The 22,768-nt window shown below is 46.3% G+C and overlaps 1 protein-coding gene across 1 annotated transcript in view; it reads left to right on the top strand.

The window, feature by feature from the left end:
* LOC148506064 (serine/threonine-protein kinase Nek11-like) overlaps positions 1 to 22,768 on the top strand; it is a 341,598-nt gene that overhangs the window by 262,137 nt on the left and 56,693 nt on the right. The window contains exon 12 of the mRNA XM_088447334.1: positions 20,216 to 20,304. Within this exon, the coding sequence (XP_088303460.1) occupies positions 20,216 to 20,304 (89 nt within the window). The remainder of the gene's footprint in view (positions 1 to 20,215; positions 20,305 to 22,768) is intronic.

The following is a 22,768-nucleotide window of genomic DNA, read 5'->3' as shown; positions in this document are numbered from 1 at the left end:
TCGAGTACATCGACCAGCGTATGAACTGCTCGCTATTCTTGTGGTTGGTTTTTCCTACCGCAATCTTGCGAGCAGTTCTGACTATAAAATAACCCAGTGACGTGGTCAATGACGCTGCTGTATTAATTATGCACACCCATAAAACGCCCGTTTTGACCTTTAAGCACGCCTGCGTTCGGATCTCCACTCCCCGTTTTCAAGCACCTTCCCCTGTTACCACCCACATATGCCTCCTCCTGTCACTCAAAATAGCAGGCATTCGCTATTTAGTGAACAAATGATTTTCGGCCGCACTGACTGGTTCGCGCATGCGTATTACGATCCGTACGCATGCGCAGTTGTGCAAACATCGCTCGGAACGAACGAACGGCTGCTTACGAGCGGCTCTGAATCAGGCCCCTAGCCTCAACTCTAGGGCTGTGTGAAGCCCCGTATCTTACCTTGTGCCAGCAAGCAGGTCAGTCCTCCTCTGCGGCTCCATCTTCCCAGTGTCAGACTCTTTGCTTTCACTGCGCAGTAGAAATGGCCATCGACCATCGATGATTCACATAGCATCGATGGTTTATGGCCGATATCAAATGTTTTTTCCCATCGATGGGGGAGAACCAGATGGTTTCCCTCCATCGATGGAAAATCATAACCTAATAGTTCTTATGGGGTTTTTTTACATGGTGCCGAGACACGGATCATGTATTTTACCTTAACGTCATGGTACAATTTAGAGATGTTACAAAATTGTGTCCCCTTTTGATTAAGTATTTTGCTCTCCTCTAGGGATGGCCATAGACCATCGTTGATTCATAATCATCGATGGTTTATGACTGATATTGTTGAATGCTTTTGCCATCGATGGGGGAGAACCCAGCCCTTGGAGGCACACAGACACAATTCACACAACTAAGAAGCTAGGACTCCATGGCCCCCAGTCCATGCTACCGGCAGCCCCACACAAGCCAAAGGCGCCTAGACACACAGCTTCCCCCACCCCTCCACAGCCCACTTAGCATCGAATGGTGAAACAAGACACGCAGAGCCCACCAAAGTGATTTAGCTGAGTGTACTGCAGTCTGCAGAACATAGTAAAGGCCCCCATACATCAGCAGTCTGAAAACCACAATTGAACAATTTGAAGATTTATTGCCCGATCTTAGGAGTTCCCAATCTAGCAATCTGCACCCATACATTACAAATCTTTTTCAGTGATTTGCAGATCATTTTCAGCAAATACAGATCTACCACTCTTGAAAGGCCCATCATTTTACTAGTAATGCTGTGCAAATATACTGATCATCTTCATACACTAGCAATCTACAGCCCCAATTGAAATCCAACATGTTGGACAAGCTGATTTACCAATTCTCAGGGCCGTAGCTAGGGTAGTGCGGCCGGTGCCATCGCACAGGGGGCGCTGTTTGGGCCTGTCAAATTTCTGTTTATTATCATTCTTGCTTGTAGCTTCCTCTTATTTCATCCCTAGCATCTCCTGGCCTCTCCTATCTCTTCCCCGGCCCTTCCCCATGAAGCCATGGCCCTTTTTTGGGTGCATTATGTCCCTTTGAAAAATGAGGGGGGCGCCAATGCTATTTCTAGCACAGGGCACCAAAAAATCTAGTTATGGCTCTGCCAATTTTAATCACTTTTTGGTTGAAATCTGTAATCTGTGAACCCCATACATTGCAGATTGTTATACACAATCATCTGCAAATTGCAGAATTGCCACAATCAACTGCTGATGTATTGGGGCCTTAAGTCTGTCTATTTTTCATGTGCTAGACCAGAGGTTTCCAAACTTGATCCTCAAGGCACTCTAATGTTGGGTACACACCTGACAGATATATCTGCAGATCAAGGGGCCTATTCAACATCGAAGGCCGTATGGCCTCTGATGATGAAGGATTAAACTCACAGCGGGGGAAAGTGACACCGGAGCAATTCATCATTGCTCACGTGAGGGGACAACTTCTCCCAATAGCAGTTGTCCCCGTAGTTAGTATTGCAGGTACAGATGTAGCTATGTTACTTACCTCCTCCCCGTCATCCCGGCTACGCATGCGTGACCTTGGGTGATGCATACGCAAAGCCGCCGGGGATGTAGTGAGGAGTCGGCGGAGGGATCCGCTCGGATCCCATAGGAATGAGCAGGGCTACGAGAGCAAGCGCTTTCTGAAGATGGCACTTGTTCTCGGCAACAAACTCCGAAAACGTTCAGTTTTTGTAGTTTGCTGAATACCAAGGACGTTCTATCGGACCCTTGATGATGAATGGCCGGTAATGTAAATATGCGGAAACTAGCGTTTCCGCATGGTTACCGGGCCATTTATCGTTTGATGAATAGGCCCCTTTGTGATCTGCAGATATATTTGCAGATGATGGTTGTTCATATACACCGAACAACCATCATCTGACCTCGAGTCCCGCTGGCCGGGGGGGAAGGGGGGCTGTCGCGCCCCCCTCCCAGTGGCCTCCGCTGCAAGTGTACGCCATGCACGATGCCCCAATATATCTGCAGATATATTGGGCATCTGCTGTGCAGCACAGCCGATGCGATCTGTCTGTGAACTACGTCGTTCACTGACATATCGCTGGTACACACTGGCCGACGGGCACCGATATATTAGCCGTTCAATTGATAGGCCAATATATTTGCCAGTGTGTACCCAGCATAACAGTCTAGGTTTTAAGGATATCCATGCTTGACTTAATTAGTACCTCGGTCAATTTGATTTAACCACCTGTTCTCAACCATGGATATCTCTAAAACCTGAACTGTTGGGGTGCCTTGAGGGCTGCGTTTGTGAACCTTTGTGCTAGACAATAGAAAAATATTTATATTGTTTTGTTGTTTATGCTCTAGAGACTGAATTGATACAAAAAATCTATAAAGTGTGGTAAAAGGAATTTCTCAAAAAGTAATATACTGTATCTTTGACCATTTTATGTGGCATAATATGAATTGAGACTCTCTTGTGCAGCATAATATAAATTGTAGATCAGGGGGCCCAAAAAACTTGAGTGTACCTTGCCCCGAGATTTCTTTTGCTGGGCCTGACTGTGGTTTCTGAGTGCGCAGTGCGGGGCATTCCTGGATCAGGGGCCGGTGTGCTCAAATCTCTATTTGACAATCCATGGACTTTGTGACATAGCCGCGTCATGCGTCCCACCAGAGACAATTTCACAAAATATGCGTCTCATTCGCATCAGTAATGTGACCAATGTACAATGCAGGAGTACTGGCGCTGGAATTGTGTGCAACTGCATGTGTGCGGCTCAGACACTAGCCAGATTAAAAAGACAAGAGTTTCAACACGAATGCCTAGCGCTACGCATTGTTGTGCTTGATCTATGACTATAGTACTTTTGTCGCAAAGGATTTGGTATAATCTAGTGTGCCTGGTACGCTGTAAGCGACTTTATATGCTAAGATGTGGATCAACATAAAAAAATCAGGAAAAAGTATAAAAGAATGGGAATCGCTATTTATAGTACAGCATATAAATCAAGCCAAGTGTCTCACGCCATATGGCGCAAAAGTGATCTGTGAATGAGGACACATCTGCTGCTACAAGTCCATTATCTCAAGAGGATGTTACCTCACTGAAATCTACCTTTAGGAGGAAACAACAACTGGTTACTGTGTTAATAATCACGATGACAATCAGCCACAAGAACTCAGCCGAACTCACAACATTCGCCATAAATAAAGAGTGGGAGATGTTTCCCTGAAGCCATCTTTCTTCTTGGCAAATAAGCACCATCTCAGGCAACGCTATCTCTGTTTTTCTAGACTTAGCCTATTCCTTAAACAAGATTACTTCTTCCTATTCCTTCCCCCACTACCTATCTGCCTCTTCCACCTGCCCTGATTCCTCACTTCTGGGGCCTCTCACATAATAGTCACCGACTAAAGGTCGATTTCTATAAAAGGTCAATAGTGCAGACTGTCAACAGATTCAAATGGTCGACAATTTTTTTTTGTAATTTAAGCCTAACCATCTCCTTAGTGCTACTTAACCCTAACCCCCCTGGTGCCTAACCCTAACTCTCCGCCAAGTGTCTAACCCTAGCCTAAGCCTAACTCTGCCCCTAGAGCCAAACCCTAACCGTCCACTAGGGGCACTGCAGCTAAGTGACAATGTCACGAGTAGCTGGTAATACCGCTTTAATTGGACATTCATTGAACCTTCTTTAATATATATATTGTGTTTCACATTTATTTGTGTGTCCCTTTGCATTTCTGTCCCTATTGTGAATTAAATAATCTTTATTGAACACTTTTCCAATTTATTTACCAGGTGATAAAAACATTTTCTTATATGTTGGTTTGAATTATTATTTGTTGTGTTTTACGCACATTGTATACACTGGAAAAGGCTGGGGTGTGCAGATTCATGTCCTGCTAGAAGCACTGTTTAGTATCAGACACCACAGACCCAATATGGGTGCCGCTCGTAAATGTTTTCCTTTTAAAACAGTCTTTTCATCAGATCTGGCATCTGTCATGTCCGGTAATAACGGGCTGACACATTGAAGGGAAATCACTGCAGGGGTTTATTAAGTGAATGCTAATTGATGTCTCCTCTGAGGACAGAGGAGAAACAAACCAAGAATATTGCAATTACACAGTGTTTAGTTAGTGCATATACTTTACCTAGCAGGGGATTGGGGAAGACATGAAAGCACTCCTAGGGGAATAGTTTAATAGAGAAGAGACAATGCGACACAGAAACATGGCCCAAGCATTATTCCATCATTCCATAAAGAGCCAAGATCACTACACATGCTGCTCAATTTTCTCTCATTGCCATCTGCAGCCATACTGGTTTTCATAGGCCTTTGAATAATAAATTCGAACTTACCAAATATAAAAAAAAAACATGGCGGAGGTACGAGGGTCATCATGGCCCTTCCCTGCGTCATACAGCGGGGGGCCTCAATGACGCAATATGATGTGAATAGCGTCATCAAAATCCTAAACTGCCCGTTTCACTCGAGAAGCTAGCTTCATTTGGGAAGCTGGCTCACTCTCTCGGGAGTCTGGGAGAGACCCCCTAAATTCAGGACTCTTAGAAATTCTGGCAGAGTTGGTAAGTAAAGTATGATTCAAATTGTTAATGGATTATTTGCTGCAAGAATGAGAATGGATGTATTACATTCACTCCATTTAGAGACATCACACAAGTACTTTGTTGTTACATTTTGTTTTGTTAATGGCTGCTAGACTTTGCTGGTTGGACTTAAGCTGTCCATACACTGAACGATGAGCATTTAAAACAGTCAATGAAATTACTGTTCTGAAGGATCATAGATCAGTGGATAGACATGAATTGTAATCGTCCACAGCCTGAAAATGGCTGAAAAACAGTCTGTATCATTTAGTTTGGTTATCAACCTGTTCGATCCACTCGACTGTCATTCATCCGATTCCAGGCAGTGAATGGAGGTGCTCCGGTTATTGGACAGTCGCATCTCCCCTCATCCATGTTGGCTGGAGTGTCGTACAGTCTATAGCCAGCTTTACCATGTGATCATACCCATGAACTCAGTGGCCTAGTAGTGTGAACATTCCAACACAACACTCTGAATACATGTAATTCTAGCTATGAATATTCTTCTCACACTCTGATCGGTACTTATGTATTAAAAACTACCTTATTGAACCACCTATCAGCTGTCTCTTCTCCCTAATGGCTAACTGACTAGTAGTCTGACCCCAGCATTGATATTGAATTTTCCAGTTCCCAGAATTTATGTATTGCAGAGAGAACTGCTCCAAACAGATCACAGTTGCCCCTATGCTTGATACATAGGAACGCCTTAAAGCTGGAATTCAGGTGTCGCGCTGTTCCACAGTCTCTTTTATTACACCTCTTGCAGTACTCACCATTCTTTTCACATTGTGATTCAGAGGTGAACGCAGTGTAGATGCCGCAGGTAAACGGACGGTGTTTTCAGTCTGCGCATGTGTCCGAGAGAAGCAATTTTGGTGGGCGTATCGCGGACGCAGTTGTACTGACACAGGCAGCCATGTTCAGATGGATTATCTGGCTGGTGCAATGTTCAATGATGCATCTAAATGTGCGTCTTAATAGCACAGAGGCGGATTAGCGCCACAGCCGGTGGACATCTCTGGACGAATACCATTGGCTCCGTCATTAACATAAGACACAGTCACGCTGCGGCAAAAGACACTGTCACGGCTGCAATAGCGTGCATGATTCACTTCCGGGTGCTGAAAACTTGCTTCATTGAAATAACCTGTTTGGTAGGCTAGGCACAACATGAATATGATCCTTCAGTGATGTTTTCTTTCATAACAATTCTATATGGTACATCCGCCAAGGGTACAGTATGTCACCAATTTCCCGACATATACCCTCAAACACCCATTATTGTTGAAGATTCCTCCCCACTTTGCATTTGCACTTTCATTAATTTCGGTGTTGAGTTGATTTCCACCAATTTTCTGTTGCGGCAGGAACACCATAGCTGTGGCACAAACTTCCCTGTGGTACCTGTTCCAGTCATTGACCATATTACCAGCTAAATCTCGTTGTCATTGACACCATTTGATTGACATCAGTTCCTCACACCAACAGTAAATGAACCTCACCACATCCACAAAGGAATGCAACTTCCTTCGCACCAATTGCCTATCGGCAAGCTGTATAAGAAACAATTGGCAGGTGGTTCAAAGAGGTAGTCCCTTTAATTACCGTATTTATTTATTTATTAACAGTTATATAGCGCAGCATATTCAGTTGTGCTTTACAATTGGAAACAACAGTAATAGAACAAACCTGGTAATAACAGACAGACATATAGGTAAGGGAATCAGTATGATTTACCGCTGGCCGCATGTCCGCGCCCGGCTTACCTTCGATCGGTAAGCCGGGTGTCGGGCTCCCGGCGTAGGTCTAATGACAGGCATCGGGATTTCAACGCCTGTCATTAGACCCCTGCCGGGATTAGACAGTCGGGAAGCCGGCAGTCGGGATTATGTCCGACGGCTTCCTGACTGCTACCCGAGGTAAAAGGGCCCTGCTTGCAAGTTTACAATCTATAGGGAAATAAGCATTGATACACAAGGATAGATGCTACATATTGTGTATTGGTCCATCCAGATTACAGAGGTTCTTGGTGAGCTGTATGATCCAGCCACACAGGAATGTTTGCCTAGGGTTAAGAGGATGTGAAAGTGAAGAAAGACAAAATATATGAAGTTATGTGTGGTCTGTAAGGAGAGATGTTATTATATAAGGAAGCTATGAAGGTTATGTGGGTGGTTCTTTAAACTGATAAGCTTGTCTGAAGAGGCAAGTTTTCAGGGAACGCTTGAAAGTTTTGAGACTAGAGGAAAGTCTTATTGTGCATGGGAGGGCATTCCCCAGAGTGGGTGCAGCGCAAAAAAAGTCCTGTAACTGCACATGGGAGCAAGTAATGCGTGGGGATGAGAGAAGCAATCTTGTTCAGAGAGGAGATGTCTGGTTGGGAGATATTTTGAGATAAGTTAAGAGATGTATGGTATGGTTTGGTTAATGGCTTTATGTGTAACTAAAAGTCTTTTATATTAAATACGGTAGAAAACCGGTAACCAATGGGGGGACTTGACAGAGCGGAGGTACTCTCTGATTGGATAGATGTAGAGCTGTGATTATTGCAATACTCTAATTCCCCACCAGTTGGTCTAGCTTAGTGCACATTCGTTTGCTCTTATCTCCTGTGAATAGATCCTGTCTACCCTTTATTGGAGTTGTCAATATGGAGACTCATTACAGTCTCCCCTGACTCATTAGGATTACCCCTGGTAGGAAAAAAAAGCATGAAGTAGAAAAATGCGCCAGAAGAAAGGAAGGAATATAAATATATATTGTAAGATTTAGACGGTTAAGCTAAGTAATACAAAAGGAAATCCCAGAGGAAAAATATGTACTCTATACCAAAGACATGATAATTGGTCTAGTAAGAAAGGTGTCTAACTACCATGGGTGCATGGGTGCAGCTACTATGGGTTGCATACATTTTTCACCCATGGGTGGTACATTAGGGACCTTACAAAGTTTTGCTATGTGGTTTAGAAATATCTAGTTGCGCCTCCGCTCCAGTCACATAGTGGGCTTCAATATATATGTGTGCTCAGTGGAAAGCAAAATGGCACCTTGAAAATCTAAGTTCACTGTGAGGGTGACATACATTTAGCCAAAACTTCTCATTTTATTTGGATAACAATAGGCACGGCTTAAGATGGGACAGAGCCCATGTGCAAGCTCTGTGTCTGACCCTTCTGTCTGCGGCACTGTGGACTCTGGGCCTGATTCAGAGGCGCACGCTATTTGCGAGCGCTCGCTCTGAGTCAGGGCGGATTTAAAAAAAAAAAAATCTGCCTCCAGGCCACTCGCATAGCTGTGGGTGATCACCCACAGCTTTTGCGAGCCGCCTGGCGATGGTCGCGATTATCGCGACCATCGGGCTTGTGACGAGACCCTTGTGGTAAGGTCTCTGTTCCCGCAAGCCCGAGTGAACGTCCTGCTCTAATGATGTCAGTAGGGCCGCCCACAAACGGCAGGCGTTCCTTCGGGAACGCCTCCGTTTGTCCAGCCACCCCCCCCTCCCCTCCTACAAAACGGGGCGAGCTGTCGATCAACATCGACAGCCGCCCTGTTTTGTAGCGAGCCCCGGAGTGAGTGAAGTTCTCACTCGCTCCGGGGCTTGCGCACGCCGCGCGTGTGCACTGGCCGACCATCGACCTGCTTGCGAACTCTATGCACTCACGAGCGGGTCTGAGTCAGGCCCTCTGTGCCAAAGTCTACTGCGCATGTGGAGATCTGCCAGTGACTTCTCTATAGTGCGAGCGCAAGTCACCGGGAAAATTGCTGCCGCAACATTTTCCTCGTGATTTCTGCTGCTGTAGCAGCACCGAAGCGGGACCCCGGAGAGGTGAGTATACTTATATGGGTGCAGGGTGTGGGCCGGCAGGGTGAGGGCCGACACACCCTGCACCCAGTATAGATAAGCCAATGATCATAATACATGTATCCCCCTGTGCAGGGGAGGATGTGCTCTTCTTACACCCGTCCTGTCTCCTTATATTTGCTGTAACTCTGTTATCATCCCCTGCTGTTTCCTCCACCCCCTGTCACACTGTCTGCATGTACAGCCTTCTGAGCCTCCTGTGACAACTAGGATAGATCTGCAATAGAAAAGCCATGCAGAGAGATCCCTTTGCTGCCCTTCGGCCACCTCCAGTTAGAATGTGAGCAGATAGGATAGGACAGGCAACTATTACCGAAAGTCAGAAACTTGCTTTCATAATGCATCCTTCTCCAAGCTGGAAACCAGGAACACCTCAGCAATATAGAAACATTTATTATTGATAAGTAATAATGTAGCTAAGCAAACTGAATTCTTTAAATCTCTATAGTGCTGCTGGTCTGTGTATTGCACAGCACTAGACCCACGTTGTGCTCCATGAAGAACATTTTCGATTTAATTGTACAGCCCAGAGCACCTCTGTGAAACAATCTGATATGGGGGAGGGGGCGCAAACTTCATTTCTTTTTTCTTTGTTATGAACATGAAAATTCTTGACCAGGGGCACAAGATCACGAGGGAAATTTACTAAAGGATGATTTGCAGAAATAGTGATATATAGCTCTTATTTTTTTTCATGATTTACAGACCAGTTTAATAAACAACAAATGTATTAAAGGCAAATTGATCTATAAATTACCAGTTTTGCAAACCTCAGAAAAATAAACAATGCTGAATCGTTTTCTATAAATAAATGAATAAATATCAATAAATATAGAACAGCAGAATATATGAAATAAATCTTGTAAATCACCAAAAGTTATGTTTAAAAACTTTTCTAGAGAATTCTAAATAACATTACCCTATGTACCCAGAGAGCCCATGAGCATTAATTGGACAGCAATGTGGCACAGTGGTCAGCATTGCTGTCTCACAGCGTGTCAGTGCTCTGGGGTCATGGGTTCGATTGCAACTACAGGGCACTACTTGTCTGGATGTTGGCATGTTTTCACCGTGTTTGAAAAAGTTTCCTTCAAGTATTCCAGTTTCCTCACATGTTCCAAAGACATATTGGTAGGTTATATAGATTCTGACAGCAAACTTTAGTCTCAGTATATACTATACATGCTCTTTAGGATTTGTATTGTTATTGTGTTTATAGGGCCTGATTCTGCCAGTCAGTCTGACTGAAGATATGCTAATGCACTGCGGTTGCTATGCCTTCGCAGCACAACATAAGGACGCCCACTTTATCTTACACACATCCGTAATCCTTTGCAAGACTGCGAAACCATCGGTACCATCACAGCCTCACGCACACTTGCACAAGCTCTGACCTTACTCAGGAATTGCTAAGCTCGTCGCATTCAGTGAGCACACAAGCTGTGTAGGGCATCGCAATGGATAATTTATGCATGCCTTTACAACGGCCTTCAAACGCACTGGCACGCCTGAGTTTCTCCGTCCACTCCCTGTCACCACCCCCAAATGGTACTTCCTGTCAATCACTATTCGATGGGTCTACATAGCCACTGCGATCGGGTGTTCACGCACGCGCACTGTGAAGCATACGCATGTGCAGTACGCAACTATCGGCCCATTGTGTGTGTAATCGCAGTTGCGCTCTTGCTGAACAGGCCCATAGTGTGATCAGGGTTGGACTGACCCACAGAGGTACAGTACAGGGATCCCAATGGGCCCCACTGCCTAAGGGACCCACCCCCTCTTTTAGGGTTCAGGTTCCAGACAGCGCACTTGAATTGAATTGTACATTGTTACTGTATTGATGGGTCAGTTACCTGGTGGAGTAGGACCATGGATGAACATAGGTGCTTGGTTCACCTCTATAGAAACTATATCAAGATTGGCTCTCTCAAAGTGGGCGGTCATGACGCAACCATGTCTTTGGGCTTTAGGATAATAAACACAGGTCCTGCCAGTGATTGGCATGTCATTGTAATTCTACATTCGTCAACTAACCTACAATTAAGTGAGCCCAGTTCTAAGAGCTTACATAGTTGTTGTTTTTTTTACTATGGCATTTATATTGTCTTCACTAGACCTAATGCAGTTGTTATTGCGTTCTGGACACTGCTCGGTCAGTACTGGGGTCCTCTATCACATATACAGTGCATTGGTGTGGTATACAGAGAGGATCACCATATGTATCACATATGAATTATTCCTTACAGTGATTTCCTGTTACCAATCTGGTTCATTATCATGCATGCACTATATCAGTGTTTACTATATATATTTATAAAGGGGCCCAGCCCCAGACCTTGCACTCTCTAATGGTTAGCCACGCCTTTGTGGTGCCTGGCCACACCCCCTCTGGTGATTACCCACATTCCTTAAGCATGGGCCCCTAACAGTGCATTCCCACAGGCAAACGCAGGGGGGGTTTCCGTCTGCCTGGAAACCCCCCTCCCAGCACACACCATGACCACAATAGAAATAGTAATATAATAGAATGTTACTAGCGCTGCATGTTCTTCTCAGTATCACAAATGAAATGATTAGAACCGCCTGTGGAATTTTTCAAATGTGTCAGCTAGTAATAAATTACCTGTGCACCAACTAGGAGATGTGGAAAACATGTACTGTTAGGGGTGAACTGCTATAGATCATCAATAGGGTTAATTAGTAATACTGTATAATAATACACTATCCAGTACATAAGGAGACAGATATGTACATATATGTCCAGGGCAGTGCTAGGTTCTTCTGCCGCTCCCCCAAACTCCTGGACTTGCTCCAATGCTCTGGAATGATGCCCACATCTGAAATAAAAACATTCAGCTCAGACAGGATGGACCTACTGTCACATCTAATGGCTTACTGTGATCGCTGGTCCTGTATATGCTGGAATTATGCAACACAATATACTTTGTATGTAACATATTAAAGCCGGATAAGTGCTAATTATGCCCTCTTCATGGACTGTCCACACTTGCTCTAAAATCAAGCATTTGGAAACCCCCCTCTAGAAATCCTGCGTTTGCCACTGATTCCCCTTGTGGGTCCTACATGCCCGAGTCCAACACTGAGCATGATTATGGTGCCACAGTATACTAAGACAATAAGCATCTTATTAATGACATATTATTCATATTAGGATACAGTGCATTTGCTACCTATATCTTGTGCACATGCCCCTGGACAGCCCCTTTGATCTTGAAGTTGGGACTCCGGGCCCTGGGTGTCACGACCAGGGTTTCTCAGCATAGTGGTCGACGGGTAATACCAGTGAGGTCACTGTGGCGGGGGGTGTCTGGCGGTGGTGCTGGTGCTTGGTGAGGGGCATTGGCTGTGCGTGGTTCTGTGCGGGCATTGTCACTCTGGCTGGTGAGGCCTGGCGATGCTTCCGTCCCGCTCGGCATGGGCGCCGCCATCTTGCCTCCAGCCATGTGATTCAGTTGTCCAATCCTGGTGGGTCATGTGCTCTCTCCAGCCAGTCATGGCGCGGTACTTGGTATATAGGGAGATCAGAGCCTCCCTTCTTTGCCAGTGCAACGTGTTTCTCAGCAGCAGCTGAGAGAGAGCTCCTGAGCTCATTACCTGCCTCCTTGGAAACGCCATCTAGCCTGTTTACCTTACCTACTCCAACCGCTGGACTTTCCCTGCACCCTCCATTTGCCTTCCTCCTGCCTGAGTACCTGAGTCTGCTGTCACCCTGCACCTTGCCTCCACTTACACTCTGCTGGACTCACTTCAGCCTGCAAATTCACTTCAGCCTGCAATTATTTCAGCCTCACCACACCTGCATACTGGACTGTTCCTGCCTGTCACTATCTGGACATTCTCCCATTTGCTTCACTACAGTTCTCAAGTGCACTTCAGTGCTATACCTGGACTATTTCTTTTGCCATATTCATGTCTACTAAGTCACTCATTAAAAGTTCCACATTTTACGATACGACCTGTAAGGAAAACAGTTTCATTAATATCTCCAGTTATTCCTAAGGAGTACCAGATGTTCACTGATGTTTTTTCCGAACAACAGGCGAATGTCTTACTTCCTCACAGAGTATGGGATTGTCCAATCGATCTGATGCCTGACAAGATGCCACCTCGTGCTCGCACCTATCCTCTATCCTTGCCTGAGACTCAAGCTATGTCCGAATACATACAGGACAACCTAGCGAAAGGATTTATTCATCCCTCCACCTCTCCTGCCAGAGCTGGGTTCTTTTCGTCGGCAAGAAGGACAGTGGCTTAAGGCCTTGTATAGATTACTGGGGCCTTAATGATATAACAGTCAAGAATCGGTATACGCTTCCACTGATCACAGAGTTGTTCGACAGGGTTAAGGGGTCCATCATATTCTCAAAGTTAGATCTGAGAGGGGCCTATAATCTCATCCGTATTCGCGCTGGTGATGAATTAATACCAGAGATGGACATTTTGAATACCTTGTGATGCTCTTTGGGTTATTCAATGCCCCTGCTGTGTTTCAGGGCTTTGTTAATGAAATTTTCCGGGACTTGTTATATGTCTCGGTTGTTGTCTATCTAGACGATATACTGATTTTTTCGTCTTCTGTAGTGGAACATCATGAACATATGAAGGAAGTATTATCCCGTCTGAGGAGGAATCACCGTTACTGCAAATTGGAGAAATGTGTCTTTGGTGTACCCAGTGTGCAATTCCTTGGTTACGTCATCTCTGGCTCCAGTCTAGAAATGGACCCCAAGAAGGTACAAGAGATTTTGGATTGATCCCGACCTCAAACATTGAAAGCCATCCAGAGACTTCTTGGGTTCGCCAACTACTATAGATGCTTTATCAAGGGATTTTCATCATTATTGGCTCCCATTACAGCCCTGACCCGCAAAGGCGCTAATCCTGCCCTATGGTCACCTGAGGCAAAAACAGCCTTCCAGCTCCTAAAACAAGCCTTTATTTCAGCTCCAGTCCTACGACAACCAGACCTGGATAGGCCTTTTCTTTTGGAAGTGGATGCGTCATCAAAAGCTGTGGGAGCAGTCCTATCCCAGCGTTATGAGGGCAATTGAGTTCATCCCTGTGGGTTTTTCTCCAAAAAGTTTTCTCCTGCTGAAAGAAATTATGCTATAGGTGAACAAGAGCTCTTGGCAGTGAAATTGGCATTAAAAGAATGGAGATACCTGCTGGAAGGAGCGAAGTTTCCCTTCACTGTCTTCACTGATCATAGGAACCTCCTCTTCCTCAAGAATATCCAGTGTCTGAGCCCTCGTCTGGCCCGATGGGCAATATTTTTAGCTCAGTTCCAGTTCACTCTGACCTTCCGGTCAGGAGCCCTTAATCAAAAAGCAGACGCTCTGTCCAGATCCCTCCTCTGTGATGACAATTCGGAGATCCAACGTAATGCCCCTGTCTTGGAGTCAAGAGTTTTCGCCACCATACAGTTACAGCCTCATACTGGGAAGACTTTTGTGGCCCCGGAGTTAAGAAAGCAGCTCCTCACCTGGGCTCATTCCTCTCGCTTTCCAGGCCCCTCAGGTACTCGAAAGACTCTGGAATTTTTAAAGAGAGGCTATTGGTGGCCATCCATGAAGGCGGACATATTGGAGTTTGTTATGTTCTGTTCTTCAAGTAAAACTAAGGCCCTCATTCAGAGCCGTACGCTCTGAGCAGAGCGCACGCTCTGAATGAGGGCCGGCCTCCATTTTCATGGAGCGTCCTCCTGGACGCTCGTATAGCTGTGGGTCACCACCCACAGGCTATACGAGCGTGCATTGTGATGGTCGCGATGGTCGAGACCATCGCGACCATCGAATTTGCGAGCCGGAGCCTGCGGTTGAGGTTTTCAACCGCAAGCTCCGGAGTGATTTTGGCTCTATCAGAGCCAAAATCACTCCCACTGACATCACTAGTGATGTCAGTGGGCCGGCTTCTGACGGGAGGCGTTCCCGTGGGAACGCCCCCATCAGGGAGGCACGCCCACCAAAGGGGGCGTGCTGTCAATCAACATTGACAGCACGCCCCCTTTGATCGGACACAACGAGCGAAGGACTTTCCTTCGCTCGTCGCGTCTGGCGCATGCGCACGACGGAGCTCCCTCCGTCGTGCGCATGCTCAGTCCATAACATCAACCCACTTGCGAGCGGACAGCCGCTCACGAGTGGGTCTGAATCAGGCCCTAAATTTTTCCACGGCTTATTACCCACAAAGCAATGGATCTACTGAGAGGGTTAATCAAGACCATGAGACCTTCCTGAGGATTTTTATGTCATCTTCCCAAGACAATTAGTCTGAATTGCTGCCATGGGCTGAATTTGCACATAACGCCTCCTACCACTCTTCTACAAACCAAACTCCATTCCAAGTTGTCTACGGTCTTCATCCTTGGGTTCCTGAATTTCAAAGCCTGCCTGTCTTCAATGTACCAGCCGTAGAGGACACTGTACGGAAATTTGCTTCTATTTGGACTCAAGTACCTGCTGATTTGGAGAAAGCACCCTCCCGCTACAAACATCAGGCAGATAAAATTCATAGGAAGGTGCCACGCATGCAAGTTGGAGACCAAGTCTGGTTGTCCACCCGGAACCTACAGCTTAGAGTACCTTTGATGAAGTTTACCCCACATTTCATCGGGCCCTTCTCCATCATAGAAATCATCAACCCAGTGGCTTATCGCCTTCAGTTGCCTCCTTATCTGAAAGTACACAACTCTTTTCATATTTCCCTACTTAAACCCCTGGTACTGAACAAGTTCCACAGAGTCCTTCCTGTTCCCCCTCGTATCCAGACTGAAAGGGGCGTGGAGTTTGAGGTCTCCCAGGTGCTGGATTCTCGGCTTTGCAGAGGGCGTTTGCAGTACCTGTTAGACTGGAGGGGTTATGGTCCGGAGAGCGCTATTGGACTGATGCCCAAGACATCCATGCTCCCACACTCATCAAGTACTGTCACGACCAGGGTTTCTCGGCATGGTGGTCGATGGGTAATACCTGTGAGGTCACTGTGGCGGGGGGTGTCTGGCGTTGGCACTGGTGCTTGGTGAGGGGCATTGGCTGCGCGTGGTTCTGTGCGGGCACATTGTCACTCTGGCTGGTGAGGCCTGGCGGTGTTTCTATTCCGCTCGGTATGGGTGCCGCCATCTTGCCACCGGCCATGTGATTCAGTAGTCCAATCCTGGTGGGACATGTGCTCTCTCCAGCCAGTCATTGCGTGGCACTTGGTATTTAGGAAGGTCCAGAGCCTTCCTTCTTTGCCAGTGCAACATGTTTCTCAGCAACAGCTGAGAGAGAGTTCCTGAGCTCGTTACCTGCCTCCTTGGAAATGCTACCTAGCCTGTTACCCTGCCTGCTCCAACCACTGGACTTTCCCTGCACCCTACATTTAAATTCCCCCTGCCTGAGTACCTGAGTCTGCTGTCACCCTGCACCTTGCCACCACTTACACTCTGCTGGACTCACTTCAGCCTGCAATTCATTTCAGCCTCACCACACGTGCATACTGGACTGTTCCTGCCTGTCACTATCTGGACATTCTCTCATTTGATTCACTACAGTTCTCAGGTGCACTTAACTGCTATACCTGGACTATTTCTTTTGCCATATCAATGTCTACTAAGTCACTCATTAAAAGTTCCACATTTTCTTTTAAATCTGCTTCTGTGTTTGCTCCTGTCACCACCCCGGGTCCACAACAAAAACCAGAACCTCACACGGGGGAGATCTGCACGAAGACCTCCCCCTCCAAACCCGGATCTGCCAGTGAGAAGTCCCGATGTAATGCTGGGACTTCCTATGCTGGGCAGGCGTTACGCTGCAGGGGAGGAAGCCTCTGATCAGGTCCGGTGTGGCTGTGGCCCGGCACATGCGCAGTCAGCTCCAGCTGCCAAAAACTGGATCAACGATTGTGAGGGGGCTGGCTTTTCAGAACGCTTCGCAAAAAGGTAAATATTTGTGAATACAAGAACGGGTTGGGTATGGGATGCCAGCGCTCCGGATCTTGGCGGTCAGAATCCCGACAGCGGCATCCTGACAGGGTTAGGATACCGATACCTGTTGGTAAGTATCCTTACCCTAACCCTCCCTCCCCACACGCTAAAAATAACCTCCCCTAGTGCCTAAACCTAGCCTTCCCCTCCTAGTGCCTAACTCTAGCCCTCCCCCCCAGTGCCTAACCCTCCCCCTAGTGCCTAACCCTCTCCCTAACCCCACTACTTACTGTCGGAATTCCGGCGCGGGCATTCTGACTGGTGTTGGGATTCCGGCGCTGGCATTCTGAGCACCGCATCCCGACAGTAAGTAGTGGGGTTAGGGAGAGGGTTAGGCACTAGGGGGGAGGGTTATGCACTAGGGAATCAGTATGGCTGGCAGTTCAAATCCCGACAGTGGAAGCCCGGCAGGGGTGAAGATCCCGAACGTCCAAAGGTAAGTATAAACTAACCTAATTCTACCCCCTAACCCTCCTTTAGGAGTGCCTAACCCTAACCTGCCCCCCAAGTGCCTAAACCTAACTCCCCTTCCGCGCAGCCTAACTCTAAGTCTCCCTGGGGGGTGCCTAACCCTAAGTCCCCCCTGGGAGCCCCTAACCTAACCCCCCCTCCCGCGGTAAGCCGGGTGTCAGGCTCCTGGTGTAGGTCTAATGACAGGCGTCGGGATTTCGACGCCTGTCATTAGACACTTGCCGGGATTAGACAGTCTGGAAGCCGGCGGTCAGGATTGCGTCCGTCGGCTTCCTGACTGCTTCCAGGCACTAGGGGGGAGGGTTAGGGTTATGCACTAGGGGGGGAGGGTTAGGCACTGGGGGTGCAAGGTTTAGGCACTACCTAAGAACTACTATATATTGCATCAACATGCTGACTAGACCCCTAATTCTGTTACATTTTCCTGCGGATGGTGTTTCAGTCTTCACATATAGTTCTAATGGAAATCCATTTCTACATCAAATATTGACATTTTTTTCCATTCACACATTCTGTTAACAAATGAGTAATCTGTTCTCTAGTTGTGAGTAACAGGTCTCTGTACAAGGACAGAAACAGGAAACACTAAGAGATATTTAGTGCAAGCATTTAATGTAATGAACTCCCATATATGTACTCAGTGCTTATTTTTCCATTTGTAAGTCAGAAATACGTTTTTCCAATATGATACAGCGCTGACCCCTATTTCCTGCCCATGTATAAGCAGTAGGATACAAGGAACACCTGAGTGTGTGCAAGTATGTATGTGTGTACAGCAGTGACGTGCGATGAGGGCAATGGCTGGGGAGGCACACATGTATAAAAACACAGTTTTTATATAAAATCTTTGGAGCATGACAGGGAGTATGATAGGGGAGGGTGTATGACGGGAGGCTCTGCCTCCCCTGCCTTCCCTGACCGCACATCCCTTATGTACAGTATGTATGTATTTTATATGTGTATACACTATATAAAACTGTATATGTACACACATATATATATATATATATATATATATACACATACAGACATATTAGATAGACAATAATCCCCACATACAATAGGCAAAAATAAAAATATCACTATTGTATAAAGGGCCTGAATCAGAGATGGACACTATTTGGATGTTCCTGCAGTTGAGCGATATTTTGCTACTGCGCCTGCGGGAAAAGTCCAGGAATCTCTTACTGCGCACGCACAGACCCAATTGCATATGGCAGAGGTTCCCAAACTCTGTCTTCAAGGCACCCTAACGGTCCAGGGTTTAAGAATGACCATGCTTGGGCACAGGTGACTTAATTAGTACCTCAGTCTTTTGATTCAGCCATCTGTGCCCAACCATGGATAGCCTTAAAACCTGAACCGTTGGGGTGCCTTGAGGGCCGAGTTTGGGAACCTATAGCATACAGCATTGCTAACAATGGAGAAGGGGTTTGCTGTACCTGGGTGTATCAGGGTGGAGACTGGGAGGTGATCTAAAGTGATTGCAAAAAGGGTCCGTTTCATGAGCGTGTAATGGGAGTGTCTGGGAGCGCTGCTGCATTACCAATCATGAATCCAATGCATCAGTGGCCATGTTTAGTTGGATTAGAAGAGAGTAGCTAGAGTATACCCTAGGCTACTGCAAGTATTGATGGTTCGACTGATGCTGCGTTGATGTTGGAGTACTTACAATCTCCATCGCAGATGCACAGACCAAGGAGCCTGAAAGTGGGCGTCTCACCGCTCGTACACTGAGATTAGCATTTGCATATTCCTGCAACCGCCATTGAGAAAGTGACTGCAAGTGCAGCTGCATTACCAACAAGCCCACCGCATCCCTGAAATTATCTTTATGGCATACCGGATGCCGGATTATCATGCTAAAAGTAGGTTAGACTATGTCCATAAAGGAATGCCCATGGTCAGCAAACATATTCATGTAGGTTGTGATATTTAAATAATGGTTAAGGCTAATGAGTGCCAAGGACCCATTCCTGACATTATTGTTCCACTACTACCAGCCTGAACCGTTGACACAAGGCAGGATGGATCGGATCTATGGATTCATTTTGTTTATGCTAAATTCTGTCCCTGTCCCTGTTGAGATCCATCAGATCAGGCAACAACTTTTACATTTTTAGCTGCCCAGTTTTGGTGAGCCTGTGCCCACTGCAGTCTCAGTTCCCTGTTATTAGCTGACAGGAGTGGGACCCCGGGTGGTCTTCTGCTGTTGTAGCCCATGCACTTCATGGTGTGATGTGCTGTGCCAGAGAGGGCATTGGCGCCCCCCCCCCCATTTTTTAAATAGGGACATAGGATAATGCACCTGAAAAAGGGCCATGGCCTCATGGGGAAGAGATAGGGGAGGCCAGGAGATGCTGGTGATAAAAGAAGAGGAAGTTACAAGTAAAATGATAATAAACAGGAAATTTGACAGGTCCAAACAGCGCCCCCTGCCCTGCAGTGCCCTGTGCCATGGCACCGGTCACACTACCTTAGTTACAGCCCTGCTCTCTCATTAACAGATGTTTTAGCCCGCCATTCTCTGCAAACTTTTTTATGCATTGAGCTGGTGACAAATCATTGGCTGATTAGATATTTGCATTAACGAACAGGTGTACCATTATATATACTGTACATAAACCGTAATGTGAGCTTTTTTTTTTTTTACATTTGGGTGTCCTTTTAGACCTCTTTAAAATAAATAAAAGTTTGTTCATGCTAATCATACAGGTGAATGTATTTCCCTCTGTGCTAAGAATGCTGTTAATGTGTATGTATGATTACCTATATCCTCCTCATTCATAGACATCGGCAGTGATGAAGAGGATAGTGATAGAGAAGAGTCGCTTGCTTGTTCAGTCCTCACTATATCTCTCCCTCTATCAGAACAGCAGGTAAGTAGTGGCGTAACACATTCAGGTCCAATAGACTAGTGCACAAGTGGGGGCTTACAGATGCCCAGAATCCCCCAACTAGACTACACATAGGGGCTGATGTTATGCGCAAGTTCCTTTTGTCAATGAATCTTGCAATGTTAATCACTCCTCAGGCTCTGGAGCTGAGCGCAGAGTCACACACATCTCAGCTGCATCTCCCCTTGCGGCAGACTGGTGGTAATTGGCCATTCGCACATAGGATAAGTGTAGCGATGGTGTGTCTCAGTGACAGCTCTTGCACAAAGGATTGAGGGGGTCATTCAGACCCGCTCGTGAGCGCAGGACGCTCGCATGTGGGTCGATGTTGCCCCACTGCGCATTCGCACGATGGAGGGAGCTGCGTCGTGCGCATGCGCGAGACCCGGATAGCGACGGGCTCTCCGTCGCTCCGGGTCTCGCACCAAAGGGGGCGTGCTGTCGATGTTGATTGACAGCACGCCCCCTTTGGTGGGTGTGCCGGGGGCGTGGCTGCCAGACGGAGGCGTTCCCATGGGTACGCCTACCATCTGAAACCGGCCCCACTGACATCACTAGTGATGTCAGTGGGAGTGATTTTGGCTCTGATAGAGCCAAAATCACTCCAGGGCTTGCGGCAGCGAGACCCTACCGCAGGGTCTCCGTCGCAAGCCCGATGGCTCAAGACCATCGCGACCATCATCATGGACGCTCGCATAAGCTGTGGGTGGTCACCCACAGCTATGCGAGCGTCCAGGAGGACACTCCATTTTCATGGAGGAGGGTCCTGATTCAGAGCGAGCACTCTGGTCAGAGCGTTCGGCTCTGAATCAGGCCCTGAGCTGGTACATGTGCACCCTGATAGTTATGATGGCTATGTAACCAAGCTTATGGATAGGAGTGTTGTATTTGCATAAATGTTTACACAGGGCCGGAACTAGGTTTGTACAAGTGGTGCCATCACCCAGGATGGGTGCAGGTCCTTGGAGGAGGCACCTTTGCTGCCCCACTACCTCTGCATTTGGCTTGCAGGATGCCTGGAATGGTACCCTGCAGCCAGTATCGCTGTTGCAGAGCTGCCCAGAACATCATTTGGATGCTCCAGGCACGCAACCTTCAGCTTGTACAGCTGTCCGGGGTGTCCTAAAACCGCTCCAGGTAGTACTGTATTCCCAGTCCTGGGGGCCACGCCCCCTCCCTGTGATGTCATTATGTCATGTGTTGAGGGGGCAGAGTTGGCACAGGGCGCAATGCCACCCTGCTCAAGCACACTGCATACAAATTTGCATGTGGGGGAATATGTTATTTTTGCAATATATATTGTATGCAGTATTTGAATGTGGGTCCATAACAGTTGAGATCCACACTGAAAACTGTCTTGACCACTTAGAATTCTGTAGGTCAGCCAAAACAATATAGTATACTACTGTTGTTAGCCCTGATTTACTTGTAAAATCCCACGAGCATATTTAAAAATGACACTGAGACGACAGCGATTGTCAGATCTCAGAAGTTGAAATATCTGCGGACAGAGAATCTGTGTTGAGCAGCTAACTCTGATGTTGTTGCCATGGTGACAGGAGACATCAGGAGGAAGTCTTCTGTTCTTCTGGGTTTTTCTAAGCCCTGATTTCCTAATCCCCAAGTTTACACAGCAGTGCAGGTTTTCAGGATCTCCATAGAGCATGAGTGAAAACTGAATAACATTTCCTCATGTACAGAGCATATCTACTGATATTCCTCATAAAAAAATTGGTTTATTATTATATGCATTAGGTCATGCCAGATCCACCGAAATCATATCTATTTGAGGTCAAACTTGGGTGCCAAAAATCAGGAGACTGTACTTGTGAAATTGGGGCTGTTGGCAGGTATGACTGAGGTCTCTGAAATCGCAACCTTCGATAAAGACTGATTGTCATAACCAATTTAAATTATAAGAAATGTTGAGGAACAAATTAAAATTTGCTGTGGTAAATTTGGAGCATCCAGGAAAAAAAACAGGATATATAGGATCCCTGAGGTGGCCATAATATATGTAGTGAACCACTACAGATCCTGGCACTGTTATTTATTAGGATTTTTGGATTAAGTACCTGCTGCAAATAATTGATAGGGTCCAGTTAAACCCAATAAGATCACTGTGATCCCAAAAAAACTATATTATAAACAATAATTACTGCGCTGGTACCAAAAATACATATGGTAAAACATAGTGCTCTCTATTATTAGGCAGGAGGCTTGTTTATCATACCAAATATAGGTTTATTAATTATACACATAAAAAGTACATATTTAAAAATGGGGAATAAAATATCAGAATAATTGTTACACAAAATTACACAATAGCAACAATAATCTCATACAACAAGTACCCAATAAGGTGATCTCTGAGAAATGTGCAAAAATTGTACAAGTAAATGTCCAAAACAATGTATCACTGTAAGTGGCTGATAATTTAGTTGAA

This window comes from Taudactylus pleione, unplaced genomic scaffold (assembly GCF_031769625.1).
Source record: "Taudactylus pleione unplaced genomic scaffold, aTauple2 ptg000430l, whole genome shotgun sequence".
NCBI classification, from domain to species: domain Eukaryota; kingdom Metazoa; phylum Chordata; class Amphibia; order Anura; family Myobatrachidae; genus Taudactylus; species Taudactylus pleione.
The sequence above is the reverse complement of the archived record's forward strand: the minus strand, read 5'-3'. Positions and strand labels throughout refer to the sequence as shown.